Source organism: Schistocerca piceifrons, chromosome 1 (assembly GCF_021461385.2).
Source record: "Schistocerca piceifrons isolate TAMUIC-IGC-003096 chromosome 1, iqSchPice1.1, whole genome shotgun sequence".
NCBI lineage: Eukaryota > Metazoa > Arthropoda > Insecta > Orthoptera > Acrididae > Schistocerca > Schistocerca piceifrons.
In genome coordinates this window covers 417,395,862-417,421,758 of record NC_060138.1, presented here as the reverse complement: position 1 = coordinate 417,421,758, position 25,897 = coordinate 417,395,862, and the positions used below count along the sequence as shown (strand labels likewise).

At 42.7% G+C, this 25,897-nt stretch overlaps 1 protein-coding gene across 1 annotated transcript; it reads left to right on the top strand.

Annotated features, from left to right (window-relative positions):
* Nucleotides 1–1,518: 1,518 nt before the first annotated feature.
* Nucleotides 1,519–16,869, top strand: LOC124713503. The gene is made up of 2 exons (XM_047242952.1): nt 1,519–1,668; nt 16,414–16,869. Exons 1-2 carry the CDS (start codon nt 1,566–1,568, stop codon nt 16,716–16,718), a joined length of 408 nt encoding a protein of 135 aa, XP_047098908.1. The 5' UTR covers nt 1,519–1,565; the 3' UTR covers nt 16,719–16,869.
* Nucleotides 16,870–25,897: the final 9,028 nt, after the last annotated feature.

The following is a 25,897-nucleotide window of genomic DNA, read 5'->3' as shown; positions in this document are numbered from 1 at the left end:
CCCACGAAACATAGATTTGATGTCAAGCAAAAGTGGAAAAATGTCAAAAGAACACATGAAACGTTTTCTATCTTCAGTCATATGGTTCAGATAGCTCTAAGCGCTATAGGACTTAGCATCTGAGGTCATTAGTCCCCTAGACTTACAACTAGTTAACCCTAACTAACTTAAGGACATCACACTCACATCCATGCCCGAGGCAGGATTCGAACCTGTGACCGTAGCAGCAGCGAGGTTCCAGACTGAAGCGCCTAGAACCGCTCGGTCACAGCGGCCGGCTATCTTCAGTCCTTGGCGAACATGTAACAAGTGAAAATAGCCTATTGCTGTGTGATACCTGCTCACGTCGTATCCGTGTACATGCAAATGTTCCAAACAAAAATGTTATGCTCGAGATATTGCTCCGAAAACGACAAAATATTGCCAACCCCTAGATGTTTACTTTTTTCGGCAACATAAGCTCTATATCAGAAGTATTGCAGATTTTGTAAGACTACAACGTCCCAAACCACAAGTGAAGCTACATAACCGTCCTTTTGCCATCAATCTTCATTCTGCAATTTGCAATCAGTTTGCCGAAGATTGACCAAAATATACGCCTATGTTGCAATATGCATGGCGAAAGGCGGGGTGTGACATTGACATACGCATATCATCATTTGAAATGGTAATTAGTGTGGCTTTTCGTATTGGACTGCTTGAATGGGAAAGTGATGACTCTGAGCATTATGGGACTTAACATCTGAGGTCTTCAGTCCCCTAGAACTTAGAACTACTTAAACCTAGCTAACCTAAGAACATCACACACATCCATGCCCGAGGCGGGATTCGAACCTGCGACCGTAGCGGTCGCTCGGTTCCAGACTGTAGCTCCTAGAACCGCTCGGCCACACTGGCCGGCAATGGGAAAGAGCTTTTGAAAGTGAAAACATAGCATTAATGAGGTATGCATATTCTTCTCTTCCACATTGTTTCAACCACTTCGTCGAAATTCCGCATCTGCACTATGAAGACTAATACACGCACTGTCAGGTGCGTAGCATATGTGTGTTTTGCGCTATTATAATTAATTTAAGCAGAGGGTTTCTGGAAATGTTGATTGAAAATGTAATGATACACTACGTCAATGAATTACGTATAATTTCCCTCCTACGGTATTGCTATCTTGTTACTTTGTTTCTTCCTACTACAATGTTACTTGTCGTAGACCGCTGTTTTTTTATTATGCTTTGGAGCGGCTCCGAGCGTTCGAAGTCAAAGGAGTCCCTTGTTAGCTATAAAAGTTTTCGTCTTTCTGTTCGCTTAATGTTATTGCTTCTTTTTAGAATTCAGTCATCCATTTGTCGTTTCCTTTGGTAAGTAATACAAGCGAATGTAAATGAGAAGCTTTTGTTGATTTGGAACTCGAAATGTAGGCACTCGTGAGCAGAAAAGCGCCAATCATGGTTCGCAGTACGCTCCGGCTAAGCGCCTCCCACTCAGAACGCGTACTCGTACACAACGTATAAGTAGCCAGCTAGCGGACATCGCTGCGACAGACGGTCCTCGCCTCGCCTCGCGTCGCCATGGTGGACGCAGCCGCCTCCCTCCTGCTGCTGCTGGTCGTCTGTCAGGCGGTGACGGCTCTGCCGGCGCCCACTGCAGAGCACGGGCAACCTCACCGTCCGGGTGGGTACTCACTGACACTCACACGCGCCCGTTACCTTTCAGCAAATGCACCGTTGCGTGCTGTCAGCAGGCGTAAGAGCGAAGTAATACCCAGAAGTAGATATGTACGAGTGCTAAGCGTTTTCACCGGCCGGGTTGGCCGAGCGGTTCTAGGCGCTACAGTCTGGAACCGCGCGACCGCTACGGTCGCAGGTTAGAATCCTACCTCGGGCATGGACGTGTGTGATGTCCTTAGGTTAGTTAGGTTTAAGTAGATCTAAGTTCTAGGGGACTGCTTACCTCAGATGTTAAGTCCCATAGTGCTCAGAGCCAAAGCCAAAGCTAAGCGTTTTCCCGGAAAGGCGGCAGCGCGTTTTCAAACCCGTTGAGAAGCAGCGAACTCAGAGGGCTTCCTTTCTCGTTTACACTTCCTCATCCGGAGAAATTACGGTATTAATTGTCTTGTATACACTTTGTTTGGGTAGGCCGTGTTTCCGCATTTGTATGCTGCAAGGTACTGAACGGTGTTTCGGGGATCAGTATTATTTTATGCCCACCCTGTTCCTATCAGCAACGGTCCGGTGCTGAACGTATATACCCATAGATTCGCATCGGCGTCAGGTGAAATTTCTTTAAATTTACCACAATGGTCATTATACAATATGTCTGCAAACAATATTTCCTGCAGTTTAGAAAGAGTTTCCAAGAAATTTTATTTCTTTAATTCTTCTCTGTCTTAATCCAACGTGGGAAGAGCAAAAGCTTGATGAGAAATACTCATTAATGAACCGGACGTAGGTTTCCTAAGTGACTACTCGTATGGAAGAATTGTTCTTTCATAAGAATCTTGCACTCAATCTCAATCTGGCATGTATCTATCCTACAACAAGATATATGTACTCATTCCCCCTTATATAATTGCAAATGAAAGAGACTACTTATTTTCCGTATATGATTATAAGAAAACATTAAGACGATTTCTTAGAGCAATTGTCCGTTAATTGCTTCAACTTACGATTTCGTTAGAATAATCATTTAAAGAACAGTCTATGTAATTTATTAATTACTAAAACATGTACAGGTTACATTTCATTCTGGAATTTTTTCCTTCTACGAATTCCATTTTCATACACATTACATGCTTACGAAATAATCTCATCCTCGGTGATTTTTTCCTCCGGACTGTCTTTCCTTTTAATAAAATTTCTTTTTTTTCAGTGATTCTAATTCCAATCACGCTTCTCATTTTTAATGGTATCTGTTTAATGATGTAAAGTTCTAGGGCCACATTACAAAACATGTTATCGTTTGCTTGATTCTTCCACTTTAAACTAGTATCTTAGGATAACTGTCCTTTATCTGCATATCTAACACATCGTCCTCGATGTCAAGTGTGAGTTTTATACCAATAGACGTATGTCTGCTCGGTCACTCACAATATTCAGCGTGTATGATCGTTACACAAGGATTTCTAAATCGACTTCCACAGTGGAAGCACGTCATATTGGAGCCTGTTTCTCCGATATTTATTCAAAAGCCAAAGTAGTCCCATATTCAAGGAATAAATCAAGCGTCGCCGTTCTACGCAAAGTCCTAGTGGTTAAGACTTGACGCCGTTGCCTTTCTATGACATGTTATGAGGTTTAGAACGTGCCTCTGTCTCGTGTGTATGACTGTGAAGGGTGCTTGTACGGTACAGCGTCGGTTTTTGTTACTGTTGATGAAAGGAAGGAGGAGAGTGAAGCCCGGTGCCAATATATAGCCTATTCCTCTCGAAGAGCACCCAAGGGGGCTACAGAACTTAATGTCGCCATCCTACGGAAGGGCACTATAGTCAGTGTTGAATGCTCTTTCTCCATGAGACACTGCGGAGATGTTTGGAATTTAATCTAACACTGGCTTAACGATTGGCGATTAGGTACTTTCCGCCACCATCTCTCTTCCCCTTGCCGGACAAGTACTATCAATGAAAATTTTTCGCCATCAAGATTCGAACTGGCGTAGCCCTAGTCGAGGGCCACGGCATAAGAGTGGGACGGCGACCTTGGCTAGGGAGGCGGGCTGTTATTAGCAGTTCTACGTTGACAGGGTGTAGAGTAAGTGTCGTAACAGAGACATACGTATACAATCTCACCACTGTCACTGGACCTAACATGGTATAAAGGTTGATTTGGCAAATTCCTGTCAACGCAAACAAGAATGTGATACAGTTTTCTTCAATCTAAATAACGCTTTTTTGTACACGGAAGTTATACCTTTTCTTTGAGAAGCCGTTCACTTCGGCGGCGTTAAGTTGTCCCGATTCGCCTCCAAGTTGGGCGAGATGACAACCTTGTCCCCCGCCCCCCGTCTGTGTTGCTTTTGCGTGCAAATCACAGTACAACAAATCTTAAATGAATATATTTTATTTTGTAATTAGCGAACAAGAGCAAACTTAGGTGGGAATCTGCCTTATATTTTAGCCGAGGACGAGAAGAGCTTAAAAAATATTGTGACGTGTCAGGACTCTGGTCTCAGCTTTTATACTGGAGATATTAGTGTGTATCAGAATAGCTAGTTCATCCCATTTACGTTTTTATCTCTTTATTTGCAGTACCGAAATGGTTCAAATGGCTCTGAGCACTATGGGACTTAACATCTGAGGTCATCAGTCTCCTAAAACTTAGAACTACTTAAACCTAACTAACCTACGGACATTGCACACATCCATGCCCGAGGCAGGATTCGAACCTGCGACCTTAGCACTCGCGTAGTTCCACACTGAAGCGCCTAGAACCTCTCGGCCACCGGCCACTGCGGACGGCTGCAGTACCCACTTTAATAATTCTGTGACCTCTATCCACACTCATCTCACTATATTGTAGTATGGGCGTTTATAGCCCTGCGCTCTCACTACGGAATCATCATCATCATCTTTTAAGAAATACGGCTATTTAATCCACCACATTTAACTAGCGACATGTGGCCAGACTGCTATATTACTGTATAAATCGCACACCCTCAACTACGCCGCACGATTTCCGGTGCTTAAATACACTCTAGGCACTCATCAACGTATAGAAATATTTCCCTACCTATACCATGAGGTGACTTCTCCTATGCTTATTGTAGGTGAACAAACCAAGTTACTTTCATGCTAACCCACACTGAGGTGGCAAAAGTCATGGGACATCTCCCAGTATTGTGTGAGACCTACTTTCGCCCGGATAGCAACTGGATGTATCATTGCCTCAACAAGTCGTTGCAAGTCCACTGCAGAAATATTGAGCTATTCTGCCTCTGTGGTAGTCAGTAATTTCAGCCGGCGCGGGACGTTGTGCACGAACTGACCTCTCGACTGTGTCCCACAAATATTCGATGTAATTCGTGTCGGGCTATGTGAGTGGCCAAATCATCCATTCAAATGGTCCAGAACGTACTTCAGAAGAATCGCGAACAACTGTGGCCCGGTGACACGGCGCATTGTCATTCACGAAAAATCCATCGTTTTTTGGGAACATGAAGTCCATGAATGGCTGCAGATGGACGCCAAGTAGCCGAACGTAACCATTCCCAGTCAATTATCGGTTCAGTTGGACCAGACGACTCAGTGCATTCCATGTAAACACAGCTCACAGCATTATGGAGCCACCAACAACTTGCACAGTGCCTTGTTGACAACTTGGATCCACGTCTTTGTCGAGTCTGCGCCACACTCGAGCCATACAATCAATTCTTTCCCACTGAAGTCGGGACTCATCTGACAAGGTCATCGTTTTCCTGTCGTCTAAGGTCCAACCGATATGGTCACAAGCTCAGGAGATGCTCTGCAGGCAATGTCGTTCTGTTAGCAAAAGGCACTCGCGTCGGCCGTCTGCTGACATAGCCCATTAACGCCAAGTTTCGCCGCACTGTCCTAATGGATACGTTCGTCTTACGTCCCACATCGATTTCTGCGTTTATTTCACGCAGTATTGCTTGTCTCTTAGCACTGACAACTCAACGCAAACGCCGCTGCTCTCGGTCGCTAAGTGACGGAGCCGTCTGGAACTGCGTTGTTCGTGGTGAGAGATAACGCCTGAAATTTGATATCCTCGGCAGACTCTTGACTCTGTGGATATCGGAATATTGAATTCCTTAATGATTTGCAAAACTGAATGTCCCATGCGTGTAGCTCCGGCTATCATTCCGCTTGCAAAGTCTGTTAATTGTCTTCGTGCGGCCGTAATCACGTCGAACACCTTTTGAGATGTCTCACCTGAACGTAAAAATGACAGCTCTGCCAATGCTCCGCCCTTTCATACGTTGCGTACACGATCTGTATATGTGCATATAGATATCCCGTGGCTTTTGTCACCTCATTGAACTTAATGCCGCTGCGATCCATCGTACATAGTAATGCTGCCAAAAGGAAAAAAAAGCGAATTTATTTCTGAATAGCGACTAGTAATAAGCATTGAAAGTTACGTATCATGTTTTCAGTACAGTTTTCGTAATGAAACATTTTGTCAAAGCCAAATTATCTAGCTTTCGTAACATTAATGAAATATGACAATCGATAATTTGATGTCATAAGTCTTATCAAAGTATCAACATATGGACATAAACATATATCGGCAGTATTTTCGCAAAAATCGTTATTACGTAGTTTAATAAAGAACCCGCGCGGATAGCCACACGCATTGTCAAGCTGATCCAGCATTCTGAGAGACGACAAAGGTGTGTGTGCCGACCAGCCTCGATGTGGTTTTTATGTGGTTTCCCATATGCAACTAGGTGAATACCGGGCTGGTACCACTGTTCCGTTTCAGCTCTTTCGGAAAAAGGTTCTCACACTTTCACAAGGGGCAACACTAGACAGACAGAAGAGGTACACAATCCCGTCCAGCGGGAAAGGAGGTGGCGGCAGGTACATCACGCCACCCACTCACTCTCTGTCACTGACACTGCCAAACCAGATGAATATGCCGATCCCATGTAGATACAGGATAAGGCCAGGAAAGAGAAGGAGGTAAGACAATTTAATAATAACCTATATTATAATAAACCTGATTTATCTCCTAACACTGCCCATTTGTAATTATACAAATCATTTCATAACCTACCTGTTCGCCACCAAACCTATTTCCACGCCACCACCTACTTTGTGTCTACATTTACAATAGATCTTAGTAAAGTTGTCAGCAGTATCGTTTGTGAAACACAAGGCGCGTAAAATACGTAATTGATTTCCGTGTTTTCTAAAGCACTTCATACTTTTATAATACATGGTTTTAAAAACAATTTTATTGGGAACAAGATTTGTGTCTAACATTCCAGTTTATTCTGCGGTGTTATCTCTCGTGTGTAAGTATAGCTGTTGCTTCCAGCGCTCTGTACTGTGAGGACCACATTATATAACTATCGTCATCTAAGTTCTTTTCTGATCAACGTTAGACGTACGTGATTATCTTTATATGATGAACTGGCGCATCAGGGAAATTACATCGAAACATCCATTAAATTTAATTATTCGTCAAATTGCTCTTTGACTACCATGTCCAATGAAATATGCTACAGGAGACAAGTGTATTACTGTGCTTTATCCGTGTGCCTGAAAGTGAGATGTATCTTCACAAAAGAATGCTATGTGATTTGCACGAATCAACAGTCTGATATGACGAAGTGAAAGTGTAAAACAATTGAATACAGATAAAAGTGCAGCAGTCAATCGACGTTATCCTAATTGATAGTGGCCGAGCGGTTCTAGGCGCTTCAGTCTGGAACCCCGTGATCGCTACGGTCGCAGGTATGAATCCTGCCTCGGGCATGGATGTCTGTGTTGTCCTTAGGTTAGTTAGGTTTAAGTAGTTCTAGGGGACTGATGACCACAGATGTTAAGTCCCATAGTGCTCAGAGCCATTTGAATCTAATTGATATCTAATAATTTTACTTAGTAACGTGCTCGGTGTAGGGACTGTGTAACGAACAGGTGGATTTGATATGTGAACGTCAAGAAGAAACTACTGTCAAGCAGAATGTACAACAGGGCACCTCGTTCTCTCCTGTATTCATAATTGGATACATTCAGAGGGCAACAGATAAAGTCAGTGAGATGCGAAGAGAAGGAATTACGGTCCATTGTAATAAAATAGCAGTGTTGAGTTTTGTTGATGAGTTTGCGAAGTTGAGTGAAGATGCGGAATAATTAGAAGCGATTCTGGCCTAGATGGAAACACCCTCTGCACTTCGTTTAATATATAAAACAAACGTCACAATGGTGAGTAGAGAAAATGCAGTTACAACGAGCGACTGGGCATTGTCGAATCCTTCACTTACCTAGGGAGTAAAATCATATCGGATAGAAGATCAAAGAAGAATATTGCAATTCAAGTCTACTAGGCAAAAGCTGCTTTCAACGGGAGAAGAAACCTTTTCGCGTACAGCTGTACAGACAATACTTGAAGGGAGAGCAGAGGAGAAAAACCCAAGAGGCATACCGAGACTAGTATACGTCAACGAGATCACAGAAGACACCAGCTGCACTGCTTATACGACGCTCAAGAGGAAGGCTTAGGCCAGAAAAGCGTGACGAGCCGCTGTCAACTAACCTTATGGTAGAAGGTCTAGGAAAAAGATACTTTTAATTTCTAAGCATATTCACTTTCATTTGTTATTTGGGAAGCTTGACATTGTGAATAAATAAAACTAAATGGATTCGGCGCACTCATAGTTGTCGTAAAATGTAGGAATTAGAAGTCCTTACGTCAGTAACAGAAAGCGCATCGTCAGATCCTCGTCTGCGATAGAATTACATTGATTCGAAATCATAGGTAATCAGCTATCTTAAAATACAACTGCATTCCAGAAATGAAATATAGTTTGAAATACGATATTCTACGCAAACCTTCCCTGCGCAGATAAGCCATGTGTAGTACAATTTAAAAACTACAAGTGCCCATCAGCTCCTCAAGAGCTACGTTCCAACATAGATTCTCAATATTTTAAGCCGTGAGTCTAGTTTGCATCGAGAGCAGCTCTCTTGTAGTTGCATGTGACTTTGATGGTTCACTTAAGAGCCGGAATCTGCTACTTGTACCGGAAGTACGTACAGGAAAACCCATCAGTATCGGAGAAACTTGTTGCATTTATTGATTTCCTGATCCCGAAAACATTTCGATTAGGAGTAATTTCTAATAAATCAGTAAACTTTGATTTCTATGTCACAATCTACAGAATAATTTCCAGGTTTTTCCAGTCAGCTTTTAATGATAACGTAGATCCTAGATGTTCTTATATTTTTTTATGTTTTTTATGTTTATGATTATGAAGCCAAATGTCCGGAAATGGGATTCCACCACAGTTAGAGATGTGTTAAAGGCTACTTACGCTGATAAACACATTCGTTCCAAGGCATTTATTAATTACTACTCATTGTTTAAGTGTATGTTTCCAGAATTACGTCTCATTTTCAATTGTTTAAGGCCCAGTACTTTTACATTTGGTGTATTTACCAATGGTCTGTAATTTACGATTCGCCTTACTTCCATTGTAAAGCGAGAGAGTAAAAAGATACATTTGTTAAAAATCTGAGTTTTAGCCTTAAAGACAAAAAAAAAATAAGGATTTTTTCTCGAAGCAAGATGTATTTGAATAATAACGTGCATCAAATCAATTGCTACGAGATATATGAATTTACTACCTTCAATATTGATATTCTTATCAATGCCCTTCTTTTTAAACATTCTACATGATAATTATAATATTTTACAGGCTCTTAGTACAGTTCTCCGTCTCTAAGACCTTCGGTCATTTTCTGAATGTAATCAAGGTATTACTTGTGGTTTTGCTGCTTCATTCTCTAAGAAATTTCGCAATAATTTTATAATGTATGGACTGAGCTTCTCTCTTTTTTTTTCTTTTTTTTTTTTTTTTTGTCATATGCTGGAATCCAGGAAACCTTTTCTGTCAGACACAATCTTTTAAATCACAGAAGATATACAAATCATCTTAAATGTTTGTTGATTTATTTTTCGATTCGGAAACATCACAGTAATTACGAGCATAGCACAGTTATAGCATACAACTAAGTACGACAAATTCTAAAACTAACCTTGTTGTGTGAGGCCTGAAGGAGGAAGTCATAAAACCTCCTTCGTAAATCTTTCGACGAGGTAGCCTTAAAATCATAGACAAACAATTCTTCCAATGTGCTTGGAGACAAGAACAGTTGCAACATTTTCTGCAGCACTCGTCCCTTATAACTGTTTTTAGTGTGAGGATATCAGGAAGCCCGACGCAACTGAGTGGTATTGATGGACGTCCCCTTATCCTGTTTGCTATACACTCCCTGTAGTATTTTATCTTACTAGAAGATAAGGGACGCAGACCGTGTTTGTTGTAGGAGAAGACGCCCAGGAATTTACGAAAACCATCTAGGGCCGTTTTTAGATAACTGGCTGAAATCTAGCAAACTGTGGAAGTCGAAGAGAATCTCTGACAATCAAGGAATAAGTAAGAAACTTGAATGAGAGTTGACGGCCTTTATCATTGATGGAATAACATATTACTTCTGCCCAATGGCATAAAAACGATCAAACCGTTTAGGAAGTCCGGTGGAGAGGGGACCAAACAGTTAGGAAAGTGGATTACAATTACCTGTCTGATGTCACTGATGTTGTAGCCATGATCAGCGAACACGCCTCACACCAAAACATCGAGCTACAGGCATCCTCTGACAGCTTTGCGTGGGCTTTGCAGTAAACAATGCGTGCTGCCACACCATCTGACCAGCCCACTGACCGGCACTGGAGTGGCTGTCTGAGATCTCTCATTTTTAACTGGAAATGAGACTACTCGTCCCTCAGCTCTCTCATAAACATTTGTGAGGTATTATGCAACTATGTTGCATGATCTAGATGGAATAATTAACATCGAATTAACCTTCCACCCAGGCAAAAGCACTCTGAAATGTATCAAACAATTCATCAGTTTCACTGTTTTTTTGAAAACATAAATTTAAAAAATGGTTCAAATGGCTCTGAGCACTATGGGGCTTAACATCTGAGGTCATCAGTCCCCTAGAACTTAGAACTACTTAAACCTAACTAACCTAAGGACATCACACACATCCACGTCCGAGGCAGGATCCGAACCTTCGACCGTAGCTGTCGCGTGGTTCCAGATTGAAGCGCCTAGAACCGCTCGGACACACCGGCGGCCCATAAATTAACAACACATTTGTTTGTTTTAATGTATTTTGTTACCTGTTTGCTGCCTTTACGTCGTGTAATCGGTTCCGAAAAGTACAGATTACTCCGCCCCATCAGCTGAACGGTCAGCGCGTTGGATTGCCACGCACGGGGGCCCGGGTTCGATTCCCGGCTGAGGAGGGAGATTCCCCCCCCCCCCCTCAGGGACTGGGTGGTGTTGTCCTCATGGCGTCGCACTCAATAAGACCTGCACTTGGCGGCCGAATTTCCTGTCTGGGAACTCCCGGCCACTGACGCCATACGATCATTTCGAACAGTACAGATTTCATTGTTGTTCGTTTAAGTGGTCTGGTGAAGAACAATCATTAGAAACGATTGATAGGACAAGAAGTTCACTACATTAGTGGTATTCAGTGAGGAGCCGGAAAAGGTATGTTCTACAAAATTTTGAACCTATAAGTTTCGTTGTATAATGTGGGTACCTTAACGACAGATTTTGTTGCAAAAACTGCCTCGTCCTTGATCGTTGTGGTAACGATAGGAGACACAATAGCTAAACTCAGAACGTGCCTGCCGAAGCCCAATATAGACACTTGGTCCTGAGGTGGCGCAGTGGCTAAGCTACTAGACTCACATATAGCTTCCAAATTCCTCTGCTGCTTTCTAGAGTGAGGTATCCACATTTTCTTTATATCGCTTAAGTCAAACATTGAGGTAGTTTATACGAGAAGGACATAGCCCACTTTCTCTCGTTTTCTTTCGTATCTTCGTGTTTGTACTTTGTGTCGATTGAAAAAAGAAAAGCACTCCGTCTTCAGGCCACGATTGGCCTACTGGGACCAACCGACCGCCGTGTCATCCTCCGAGGAGGATGCGGATAAGAGGGGCGTGGGGTCAGCACGCCGCTCTCCCGGTCGTTATGATGGTATTCTTGACCGAAGCCGCTAGTATTCGGTCGAGTAGCTCCTCAATTGGCATCACGAGGCTGAGTGCACCCCGAAAAATGGCAACAGCGCATGACGGCTGGATGGTCACCCAGCCAAGTGCCAGCCACGCCCAGCAGCGCCTAACTTCGGTGATCTCACGGGAACCGGTGTATCCACTGCGGCAAGGCCGTTGATGACTCAGGGATTTTCATGTGTCTAGTATTGTTACTTAGCCGGGACGTAGCCTCTCAAATGAGTTCACCTCATTGCTGTGGCTCATTCTTATTGGTGGCTACTTCATCATCTTGGTTTCAGTGAGACACACGCAGTTGTTGTCGTTATCTGGAGAATCATACTTGATCTTCAAACCTTTTTCATACATTGAATGTCCCGAATGAGTTTCTTGCTCCTCTACTCTAGCTACAACGTCCTTGATGGTGTAACCGGCCGCGGTGGTCTCGCGGTTCTAGGCGCGCAGTACGGAACCGTGCGACTGCTACGGTCGCAGGTTCGAATCCTGCCTCGGGCATGGATGTGTGTGATGTCCTTAGGTTAGTTAGGTTTAAATGGTTCTAAGTTCTAGGGGACTTATGACCACAGCAGTTGAGTCCCATAGTGCTCAGAGCCATTTGAACCATTTTTGAATCTTGATGGTGTTGCTGTTCCGAATAATATGTACATATCATCGATTGTCATTTTTGGCATTTGATAATGAATCTACAACTTTCGTTTACTTCATGGACACCTGATTTTTTACGAGCAGAGCTACATCACGCTATCGAAATACACTGATGTGCAACACATTAGAACCACTTGATAACAGTCACGTTGTTCCTACTCTGGTGCAATAAGGCAGCGATTCTGCGTGACATTGATTCGACAAGTGCTTGGTACGTTTCCGGAGGTACGTGACAGCAGACGCCTACGCAGATGAAATACGATTCCCGACTAAATTTCGGGACGATGGTATATGGCACGCGGAGCTGTCGTTCAGAAGCGGTAATGACCCCGATGTGTCCCATCGTGATCTGATCAGGCAAATTCGGTCGCTACAACATCAATCTAAGTTCACTGTCACACTCCTTCAACCAGTGTTGCGATTCCAGCCTCTTGACACAGAAGTTTACCATGCTGGAAGATACCATCAAGGCATCAACGGATTTAAATAACCCCAACAATGTTCACTGTTGTCGTATTGCCTTCCTATGGAAGCCTAGTGAATGTCACACGGAATATATTACGTCCCCCCATCCCCTCTCACAATATGCGTACGTGTATGTTTCTGGCATCCATTCGCCTGGGTGATGAAATATCCGAACACGACCGTCGACAGGAAAACGACATGTTTCCACTGTAACTACTGTAATCGTAATTAATGATGTCGCTGTGTCAAAATGGAAACACATAGGGGTCGTCAACTGCGGAGTCCCAGTTTCAACAATGTGCTCTAAATGGTATCCTCTGAAACACTTGTGCCTACGTCAACATAGCACTCTGTCGTAATATCTACTACTACATCGCCTCCTGCCTTACTTTACAGAGTTGGAAACCCTGAAACCTCCACGTCCAACACAATATCGCCTTCTCATTGTTTCTATAGACGCTCCCTGCAATACCACAGTCGATCAGATTCCACGTTTCCGAGGTGCTCGTTCCCAGGTGCCGAGCCATGAGAAAGTCACTTAACGTCGGTGGATTTCCACGTATGCAGTTCATATCGTCGCTGGGATGATTCCATATTCATCTCTTCTTCGCTTGTTTACATCCTTTACCGCGCCAAGTCGCTGCAACACCACAAGAAGACGACATTCATTCTCTCTGCGAGCAGTGTTCATCATGCATTGGTTCATCTGTACATCCTGCTGCTGACCTTCTCTTTGATACATTCATTTTTCGCGAAGGAACGACTACTGTTCAGAGTTACTTCAATATACAGGGTGACCCGAAAGTCCGTTAATAATTGAAAATGCAATAATTCACAGAATAATGTTGGCAGAGAGACAGAAATTGATACACATGCCTAAAGTGACATGGGGTTTCATTGAAACCAAAACAAGAGCAAAAATTAGCCAACATATGGCACTGGACAGCGACACAACACTGACGCCGCATGAGAATCATGTATAAAATGAACTGTAGTGAAAGAGGGAGTCACATGCGCCACCAATCGCGGCATGTAGACTTTACCAGAAAAGGTACTGTTAGTGAAGCTTTACCATCAGAATGGAGAATCCAATACCGCAGTTTAATGATCCTATCGCCAAAACAAGTGTATTCGAATGAGTAAAGGTCGCAGTGAAGAAAACGATCACGAAGTTCGAAGCCCACTGCTGTTTGGATAGCACTAAGGCGTATCTTCGAACGCTATTCGTACAAAATCGGGGGTTATCATTAACTGTTAGCCACCGATTTTGTGTCTCGGAGAGCAGTGTGGGCACTTCAAAAAATGGGGGAAGTTGAAGATTAGTGAGCCGGCCGGTGTGGCCGAGTGGTTCTAGGCACTTCAGTCCGGAACTACGCGACCGCTACGGTCGCAGGTTAGAATCCTGCCTCGGGCATGGGTGTGTGTGATGTCCATAGGTTAGTTAGGTTTAAGTAGTTCCAAGTTCTTGGGGACTGATGACCTCAGATGTTAAGTCCCATAGTGCTCAGAGCCATTTGAAGATTAGCGGTCTAACGTTTTGTGTACGGACGAAGCCCATTTCACACTCCAAGGGTCTGTTAGCAACCACAACTACAGAATTTGGGCTACTAAATATCCTAGAACTGTCGCGAAGACAGAAAGTCACGATTTGGCGTGGACTTACTACGTTAATCGTCACCGAATCCTTTGTCTTCCGGTAAATGTAGCTAATAAACACCTGCTGAAAGGCACGACTTTTATGCAGGATGGGGCTCAACACTATGTTGCTATATGTGTGAAACATCTCTTCCTACTTCGTTTGGTGAGGACCACCTGCTTATCTGCCATTTCCGTCAGGCTTGGCCTTCCAGGTTCTCATACATCAATCACTGTGATTATTGGTTGTGTGGGGTTACGTGAAGTCTCAAGTCCACCGCGATCGTCCGACCTCATTAGGCACGCTGAATGACAACATCCAATGGCAATTTCTCACCGTACCTACTGATACGCTGTACAGTGCTGGTCACAACATTCTGCCTCGACTACAGTTATTGCGGATCACGATCGACATGTCCGGGCTCTGTTGTACTGTTGTAAAGAACATCATCTTCGTTAAAAATTAATTGTAATGCTAATGGTTGCTTTCTTAGCATATGAGTCGCCTTCTGTTGGTCATTAGGTGCATTTTTTTTTTTTTTTTTTTTTTTTTGTCTGAATACAGTCCCATACCGTTTCAAGCATGGGTGTCAGCTTTCATCTCCCTATCTACGTTATCCCGTAAGTATTGAATTTTTTGAATTTTTTAATTTTAACTGGCTTTTGGGTCACCCTGTTGTTGTGTACATAGTTCCGCGTAGTCAGCGCGTACACAACTTACCCAATAGAGCGCGCCCCGCTAAGCACAACAGCAGAGGCGCAGCGCTCGTCCATCTCCGCACTACGAGATGGCGCTGTCTTAGAGACGGACCAAATTCTGCTTCCGCCGATCCGCGTATTAATATGTCTCGCAGCCAATGAGATTGTTGCTAACGTAGAACCTTTTCTCTTCACACTCGCGCAGTGATACCTGAACGCGCGAGGTATTAGAACGAGTGTACAGACCTCCGAATAGTCAGTCTGCATTAGTCTGCGTTGGTCTGCATTAGTCTGTAGTCAAGTTTCAGTCTGCACCTAATAAGATTACCATATTCCTGTACATAGCCATGAAGAGAAATGTATAGACACTTTGTCAAGTATCAGAGTTATGTGAGAATAAGATTAACGTACCAAGACCAAAGGAACTTCAGATTGTCAATCGTAAACAGCATCCAGAATCAAGTTACGTAATATCTATGCTTTTTATTATTTTAATAAATGTGTGTGAAAATTAATCACGTTGTGTTTAAAGTTGGTCACCGTCAATCTGCTTCTCTAAGCGTGCAAGAGGCATATCTATCGTCTGACCTAACGGCAGAAGATAAACACGCCACGATAAGACCACGAGACATATTGCTGACACTCGCCTACTTCGATAGAGCGACAAGTCAAATAATCTGATGGTGTGTGTACCGAAGGTCTTACAGTACGCCGGCCGAAGTGGCCGTGCGATTAAAGGCGCTGCAGTCTGGAACCGCAAGACCGCTACGGTCGCAGGTTCGAATCCTGCCTCGGGCATGGATGTTTGTGATGTCCTTAGGTTAGTTAGGTTTAACTAGTTCTAAGTTCTAGGGGACTAATGACCTCAGCAGTTGAGTCCCATAGTGCTCAGAGCCATTTGAACCATTTCTTACAGTAAGCACACCACATCGGTACTTAGTTTTACAGCAGTGCACCAGCATGTGCTGTTCATTTCCCTCTCCCCCCCCCTTCCCCCCCCCCCCCCCCCAACCGCCGATCTTCTCTGTTTCGAAGCTGAAAGGACACACGGAGGTCTTAAACGGACTAAGCTGCCACTGTAACTTTAGACCTACTGGAGGGCGTCCCTGGTGCAACTGTGCAAGTTTCGCTTCAAATCTGTAGAGGTGCCTAGATCAGCAGCAGTACCCGTGGCTTTGTATGTGTGTTGCAGATCGAGTTCGGCGCAGTGTGGTTGGGTCGGTGGCGAAGGCAGTCCTGGACCCGTTCAACCTGCTGGGCCGCCTGAGAGGCCGCGGCTCGGACGCGCACAGCGACAGCGTCAACGTGGGCGCCACGCTGCCGTTCGGCATCTCTGCGGGCATCTCCGGCTCCTCGTCGGACGCGCACTCCTCCGCGGGCGGCGCCGCCAGCGCCAGCTCCAACTCCGGGGGCGGCGGCAAACCGGGACACTACGGCGGCGCCGGCTCCATGGCCTCCGTAGGGCCAGCCTGCGGCAACTACCCCAGCTGTCACTAGCGCTCTTTGGTCACTGGTTTAATATTCTGGAGGGCACAATGTGCATGAGTACCTGCGATCATAATTTTAATTAGTTTGATAAAAATAATTCGTAAGTAGCGAAGAATTAACGATTTTGTACTTGCTAATAAACAATTCCATAACGATCTAATACAACCGATTTTTGATTTTTACATACTCCGCTAGAATAAACCTACAGCAAGTGTAAGGCCTGGTTTCATCAGAAGATGTGCGCAGTATTTGCATATTGACACGTAGTAGAGTTAACACCTGAATTTTCCGGGCACTATTTGTACCTGAAGGGAAACCATCAATAGCGTATTGTTTCTGTTCTCACCACAGATGCAGTAACAAGACTCTGTACTTCAGTGCTACCCATCAGCCCTTATTTTTTGTTAATTCCATTCACGGACAGTGGTAAAATTAATTTTAAGAAACCAGCCGCATTAATTTCAAATTTCACTTATACGAAACAGAAGTCAGTGACAGTCTTTTGCATGAAGACTACCAGAAAACGTAACATCTACGGTGTATACGAGTGGATTGTTACCGAAAACAAGTCGGCAAACCAGTCGTTAACGTTATATTAATTAAAAAATATAGGACAGCTTCCTGTTTCGAAACGACAGGTTCACCTTGAGTTTACAACCTGCACATGTTGCTTATCATGATTTGTGCGTAATTTTCAGCTCTGGTAGCCGTTTCTTGGGTGGTGACCCCGTCAGAAATCTTGTCACTTTTGCAGTAGTGGTTGCCATTGTAAAGATACATTTATCTGAAACAGTAACTAGAATGAGCACTTTTCGTGTTTTGGAGAAACATACGGTGTGTGTACGGATAACATAAACACTTCATATGACATCTAATAAAAATGCTGAGGTTTTGTGTGTGTTTATAGAGGGGGGACGCGGGGAACGGGGAGGAGGGGCAGGTTCAGCACAGATCCTGTTCTCAGTACTCGTCTGTTTGGAACGTTTAGTGGCTCTTAGAATAAACAGCAGTGTTCGTCTGCGGGAAGGTTCAAATGGTTCAAATGGCTCTGAGCACTATGGGACTTAACGTCTGAGGTCATCAGTCCCCTAAAACTTAGAACTACTTAAACCTAACCTACCTAAGGACATCACACACATCCATGCCCGAGGCAGGATTCGAACCTGCGACCGTAGCGGTCGCGCGGTTCCAGACTGTAGCACCTAGAACCACTCTGCCACCCCGGCCGGCTCTGCGGGAAGAAAGCATGCTTCTGGAGGTGTGTTTTATTCTGTACTGTCTGCCACCTACTTCACAATTATGTCAGTACTTCCTCTCCTAGCTCTTGAAGACGACACTCATGTAAATCACAAACAATTTGATATTTTTCAGTATTACACAAACAATTTTTTTAGATCGCCTCACTTGTCATCTGCGTCTCTACAATAAATGCTTTACCAAACATTTCCAAGTTCTCAATCGCCACATCATTACTACTTTTAGATTTACATGCGACGATTCGCGGAGTGCTTCAGGTCGCCACGCGTCTCAGGTCACAGGATGAAGGAGCGAACAAAGCTGTATTAACTGTTAGTACAACTTACAGGTAACTTTAATATTTACTTGGTTTACTGCGCTCGATCATCACTCGTGTTGATTCTAAAATTGTGTAAAAACTGGTGAATAATTTCTGTTCCTATGTGGTGAACACAATACCAATACAATACTTTGTTCTTCAAAATTCTCAAACACAGAGCCATAAAGGATAACATACGGGAACTTACTCAAAGAGAAGGAAATAATGAATGCAGTTAAAGTTACTCGGTGAAAGATTAATTTCAGAATTATTTGCATAGAAACAGCAGTTACTGTCTTAAAATACTTACACTCCCACAAGCTATATTTCAAATCAATGAACACTCACCATCAAGCGGTAGATTTTATAGGAAGATTATTCCGTGAAGCTCACACAAATCGCGACTGAAAGTCTGGTTTTGGTGCAAGCAGTTATATTTTGTTCGTTATGGATGTTAGTAGCGTCCTATCGTTCCCGACGCATTTTTCGTGCACATCAGTTTCAATGCACAGCAGTGCTGGATGTAACGTAAAGAGCGACGCCACTGGACAGTGGATGACTGGAAACGACCCATTTGGCATAATGAATCACGTTATACCCTATGGCGAACGCCTGGAGAACGTTACCTGTCGTCAGGTGTAGTGCCAGAAGACGCAATGTAACAGTATGGGGGTGTTTTCCGTGAGTAGGTTGTGTTCTTATTTTGCTTTAGAAAACGTTAAGTGAGAAAGGATACGAACGGGTTTTACAGTATTGTGCACTGCATAAAGTAGAGGAACAGTTTGGTGACGATGATTATTTTTATCAGCATTATAATGCACCCTTCTCAAAAAGCAGCATCTATTAGACAATGGTCAGTGAACAACGAAATTTCTGAAATAGACTGGCCTGCCCAAAGTCCCAATTAGAACACAATGCAACATCCTTGGGGTGAGTTGGATCGTCGACTTCGCAAGAGACCTCAGTGTCTAACCTCACTACCTTCGACTCTTGGGGAAGAATGGGTTGCCATTCATCTCTCGCTGAAGGTGTCCCCAGCAGAGTCCAAGCCGTCACAAAGGCGAATAGTGGATACAGCCTGTATTATTGCCCGCTAATACGTGTCCGGATAGTTACTGTCAGACAGTGTACTTATGCTACCATATCCACGATATCCTAGTGTCAAAATTTACTAAGCCACCAACATCAGGCCGATTTCAAATCATATTTTCACTGCCTCATCTGTATTTTCCCCTCAAGCATGCAAACATGTAGTATTTCATGAAATTTTCTTGGAGCTTGCAATGAAGCAAACAAACTATATTGCCTGATCAGATGGGATAAGATCCACAAATGTATCAAGCGTACAGAAAACGTAGGAAATTTTTACAAAATACAAGATGATGTATAATTTTTTCAAGGTAGTATCACAACACACAACGGTAGCAGAGAATTACGAGAGCATATCATCAGAAATACCTACAAATATCCTCATTAGTTTGTACTCAATAATGGTAAGAAGATATTTTTAAGGAATTCTATAGCAAATCCAGAACGGGGTGACCCCAAAAAATTAAACGTACTATCGCCTACTGGAAATAAAATTTGAAAAACCTTTACAGCATGAACTCGTGGATTCAGTGTAAAGTATGTACAATAGATACGTCCTAAGCATCAAAAAGATTTTGGCAACTGTTCTCTGTCTTCCTTACGAAAATGAATACCTCTGCGTGAAGTGCAAGACGGTGTCGGGAGCTACATAACAAAGAACTGAAGGTATAAATTTTTCAGGTAAGTTCAGTGTGCAGAGAATGGGGAAAATGCTGAAGGAACTGTCTTTGACGTAAGGTAGGTTGTGTGCACCGAACGCCTGGTGTCGCACGACATAAAAACAAAAGTGGCAAGGCAAGTCGGACAGACACATGCTAATGCATTAGTATCTGCATAAGATAAACCAGTGTCTGTGATGCTACTAGTAAATGACTCAATAAAAATTAATATTTTGAATGATTTTACACTATAAAAATGTTCAGGAGCCATATTTTTAGTTCCTCCTCCGTGATGAAGGAAACAGTATCGGAAAGAACGCAATAGCTTTGGCGTCTTCAGAAAACATTGTCGTATTTCTTAGTTGAGAGTAATGAAAACTTTGTATGTAATCGTAAAATCCAACTATCACCAACCCCTACAAGCTTCCTGGGTCGTGTGCCTTCTTAATTTGCGTCCCCATCTCGTGGTCTAGTGGTTAGCTTTGCTGCCCCTGGATGACGCGGTTCCGGGTTGGGTTACCGGCCGGGTCGAGGATTTCTCTGCTCGGCGACTGGGTGTTTGTGCTGTCCCCATCATTTCCTCACTATCAGGAAATAGCGATACTGGAAAGTGAAAAGATTGGGACTTCGTACGGGTGCTGATAACGACACCGTTGAGCGGCGGACAAACCAAAATCCTCGTCATCATCCTTCATTTGCAAAAGGCTTGTAGATCGTAGACTTCCCCACGAAGATTCACACGCACGATGGCAAGGCCGAGGCAACATTTTCATGTAGCCTATACCAAGGAAGATCCTATCATAAATCCAGACAGTAAAATCAGAGCACAAATTTCTGACAGCTGATGAAATTACAAATCGAATGACCGCAATCTCGGTTCCATTACATGTATGTTAAGTAATTACGCGAACTTGATATGTGCGCGAAATTCTGAAACTACCAATTTGCTGTGGAGGATCTGGATTATCAGACAGTGGTGTAAGATACATTTTGTGATTTTATGAAAGACATTTATATGGCGGCGGCCGTCAGATAATTCTGTGCGTGGTGTACGAGGTCGTGGGAGGAAACGTTTATCTCTGCGACTTAGCGTTGGCGCTGGGTGGAGAGGGCTGTCCTAGAGCTAAAAATGTATTCGCCCACGCCTTACAGACGTAACAGGTGTGGTTGAGTGCAGTTACCCAGTAGGGTTGGCAACAAGGATTGGCAACAAGGACTGTGTTTTCAGCTGTGGTGGCTGTGAGCACTAAGGGACTTCTGAGGTCATCAGTCCCCTAGAACTTAAAACTGCTCAAACCTAACTAACCTAAGGACATCACACACATCCATGCTCGAGGCAGGATTCGAACCTGCGACCGTAGCGGACGCGCGGTTCCAGACTGTAGCGCCTAGAACCTCTCGGCCATCAGCTGTGGTCGCTCACAAAAGTTATAAAACTGCTTGAGACATGCTCACCACCTCACTGACTCGGCTCACTAGAGCATCTTACTCTCTCGTTTCGTCTCTTTCACTGAATTCATTTCTCGTCAGTGAGTATACTGGCGCCGCAATCTGCCACTACGCTACATAACAGCGTGCTCTGATTTCCCATACCTTGGAGTCAGACATTCAGAGTCCAGGCTCGCTATAAATTCTATCGGTTGGTTTGCTGGTTGATTCGGGGAAGGGGACCAGACAGCAAGGTCATCGGTCCCATCGGATTAGGGAAGAATGGGGAAAGAAATGGGGAAGGAAGTCAGTCGTGCTCTTTCACAGGAATCATCCTAGCATTTACCTGAAGCGATGCAGGGAAACCACGGGAAACCTAAATCAGGATGGCCGAACGTGATTTCTAACCGTCATCCTCCCGAAAGCGAATCCAGTATGCTAACCACTGTTCCACCTCAGGGACTGCGCACGCCTAGGGACAACGCTAGGGTCTACCGCCCATTTACGTGCGGTTAATACATTGCTAAGTGCTACGGACTATGCAGCTATTTTCAACGAATCCCTAAAAATCCCACAGCTATTTAACAAGTCCCATTATCTCCCAGCACGGCTTTCTGCAGAGTGTGTCTGGCGTTTGACATTCAAAGATTGTCCTTCTTCTTTTTTTAACACAAGTTTGGTATTACTTGGTTTTCTGCCACCTTGTCGTTCTGTTTCAAACATGTTATGAGTTGAGCGTGGCAGGGGTAAAATACAGGGAGCGAAAGGCTATTTACAATTTGGACAGAAACCAGATGGCAGTTATAAGACCGAGGGACATGAAAGGGAAGCAGTGGTTGGGAAGGCAGTGAGGGTTGTAGCCTATCCCCGATGTTATTCATTCTGTATATTGAGCAAGCAGTAAAGGAAACAAAAGAAAAATTCGGAGTAGGAATTAAAATCCATGGAAAAGAAATAAAAACTGTGAAGTTCACCGACGACATTGTAATTCTGTCAGCGACAGCAAAGGACCTGGAAGAGCAGTTGAATGGAATGGACAGTGGCTTGAAAGGAGGATAGAAGATGAACATCAACAAAAGCAAAACGAGGATAATGGAATAAATCGGGTAATGCTGCCGGAATTAGATTAGGAAATGAGACACTTAAAGTAGTAAAGGAGTTTTGCTATTTGGGGAGCAAAATAACTGATGATGGTCGAAGTAGAGACGATATAAAATGTAGACTGGCAATGGCAAGGAAAGCGTTTCTGAAGAAGAGAAAGTTGTTAACATTGAGTACAGTTTTATGTGTCAGGATGTCATTTCTGAAAGTATTTGTATGGAGCGTAGCCATATATGGAAGTGAAACATGGACGATGAATAGTTTAGACAAGAAGAGAATAGAAGCTTTCAAAATATAGTGCTACAGAAGAATGCTGAAGATTATATGGGTAGATCACATAACTAATGAGGAAGTATTGAATAGAATTGGAGAGAAGAGAAATTTGTGGCACAACTTGACTAGAAGATGGGATCGGTTGGTAGGACATGTTCTGAGGCATCAAGGGATCACCAATTTAGTATTGGAGGGCAGCGTGGAGGGTAAAAATCGTAGAGGGAGACCAAGAGATGAATACACTAAACAGATTCAGAAGGATGTAGGTTGCAGTAGGTACTGGGAAATGAAGAAGCTTGTACTGGATAGAGTAGCATGGAGAGCTGCATCAAACCAGTCTCTGCACTGAAGACCACAACAACAACATGAGCTGGAATAAGCGAACTTTTCTATCTTGTTAATCCTTTTTCTGTTTTAGCAGTTTGCCATTTGTGACCGGGATATTTACGTAAAAAATCTGATATTATGGATTAGTGTATCCCAAAAAGGGAAACCTATCTCAACTTTAATTCGTAATCAAGCATACAGCGAAATCAAGCTACAATTATGTGTAACTGTCACACCTGTCACAATACTTAAATATGGCAAGTTTCGGCAGAAACACCTGTAAAAGAAGGAGTGAGACACTGCCACAGTCATGGTACAGGAAAAAAACTCTGCAGGTAAGACATTACTTATCTGCGAGAATGGAGAGAAGTGACAGGTAGAGAAAGATTACAGGTAAGATTTACAGGCTTTCACATCTTTTCAATGGACAACATCACGCACATCCAACACAGTTCCGATATTAGTAATAGCAGCTATCGCCTGCTTATAAAATGCTCTCTGGAAGACGAATGAATGCTCTTTTATTTTTATTTTGGCTCACATCCACTGGAAAACTGGTATTTAGGCCGGGTGCTGCTAGAGGACGAGAAGCCATGAATATCCTTCTGCTAAGAAAGTATCCCAACTCTAGAATGAACTACAGTCACTTGAACTGTATGGCAAAAAGAAAAAATTTGTCAGAAGTGGAATCACTGTTAATATTACCAGTTTCTTCCTCAAGCAATATTTGTCGAAGCTCTTATTGCTTAGTATTTAGAAATCAGAGAAGGCCAATGATGTAAGATTCTTACGGAAGTCTCCATGTCCTACAAATAGTGACTGTTTGTAGCGGGTAGCTGTTCTTCAACACGATTTTCAAATTCTTTTTAAACAAAATATACATTTATCTTTCTTTCTTGTTCTTTGCTACTCAAATGAGAGACTGAACACCAGTCAAACAACACCCACCATCGTTAAAAATTTCAGAAAATTAGAAACAGAACTTGACGAGGAAAGAGTCATTTAGGTAGAAAAGGTTGTATTTGTACATATACTCAATTTTTTGTTGGTGATTTCAAGGGTTAAATCCATTACGTTTTATTTACATAGATTGTGAGTGCTTGCAATGACCAGGAGAATGTGCAAAAAAGCACTAAATTAAAAATAAAACAAAAACTGTTAATTTTTTAATCAAAATCTTATTTATTCCCAACCTGAACAAATGTCCATGTGTTTGTGATCACTGAGTTGACAAACACTATTAGCAGTTTTTTCTGCCCCCCCCCCTCCCCGATCTGCACACTCTTCTGACCTAAGTATTTCTGTCTTATTTGTCATGGATCATCGCACGTAGGCGACAGCTCTGGTGACGTCACCCACCACGAGGCGACAGTGGCTGAGTAACCACTCGACAAGCAGCTAAAATCTAGAAAGGACATTTCTGTGTACTTTCCACGTGCTTCAAGGCCTTGACTTTTTTTTTCAGTGTATAAGAACATTAGTAAGCAACATGCCTGAACTCTTTCTGAGCCCACTTTTACCAACAAATTACTAAAAAGTAGAGATATATGTGATCATAGGTGAAATCAACGCACAATAGGCAAAGAAAAGTCCTTTGGACAAAACTTTAGAGGGATATCTGCAACACAAAAAATAATAAAACCAGCATGAATTTAATTAACATAGTACCTTTCCATTAAATTTAATGTGACTTCCTTCAAAAATCTTCCAATAAAAAGTCATAGCATGACAGTCACCCAATCCAGTCATAGACGAATTTCACCTGGAGCATGTGGTTATAAAATGTCAAAGATCAAGAAAGAATTTCGAACTTAAAAAGTAATTGGCACTGCCTTGAAAAATTCAATTAAAATTACTTCATTCATAAACCTAGGAAGAAGGGAAAATACAATAAAATACACCACACACAAACACGAAAAAGACAACAGAAAAACTTCATGGTGGATTTAAAATATCTCAACGTGTTAACTGTAAGAATTGTTTGAAGTAAACAGCATTGCAATAAAAGAAATTTAGGCCAGACTAAAACCAAAAAAAGGTGTGTCTGAATCGAACATGTAAGGAAGAAACTGTGAAAACAACAAATACACAGAGAACGGATACGTCGAGGTAAAATTGAATGTTATAAACATAAAACAGTAACAACAAGAATATTGAGAATAATTAAAAATATTACAGACAATCTCAAGTTGCAGAAAACAAGATAACTTCAAAATAAGTAGCTCCTAAAACTACTACATATCCTCAAGAGTAAAGTAAACGGTTGTCAAACATCAAGAATTTATTCTGGAGCTGACAGAGAAATCGGCTTAAATAGTACTGAGAAATGCTTTCAGAATATTTAAACCAGCCACTAAGCTGTACTTCTTGAATCAGTACCTTATAATCCTAAAAGATTCGTGAAAAACTAGATAATGTGCTACCACTGTCGATGACATTAAGTATTCGCAACACAAAAAGTAGAAAAGCAAGTGGAAAAGATTATGTAAGTGCTGAACATCTGAGATTATCTAAACCAGATATGAAAGATCTAAAATTAATGAATAGATATGGTAAACACCTTTGCCGAACAAACTGGATTCAAGAAGTCAAGAAAATTTTCAGTATATCAGATTTTTTTTTTTTTTTTACTGGCATCGCATCTGAATTTATAGTTCTTCTTTTTTCTTTAACTAAAGTTGGCTTTCACTGTTATTCGATGTGACGATATACGTAACTCAGTCCCCAGCTTGGAAAGTGTTCCTTCTAGAGTTGTT

Coding starts and splice junctions, on each gene's coding strand:
- LOC124713503 (XM_047242952.1), top strand. CDS start 1,566: ATGGTGGACGCAGCCGCCTCCCTCCTGCTGCTGCTGGTCGTCTGTCAG. Junction 1,669..16,413: donor CGGGCAACCTCACCGTCCGG/GTGGGTACTCAC, acceptor TGTGTGTTGCAG/ATCGAGTTCGGCGCAGTGTG.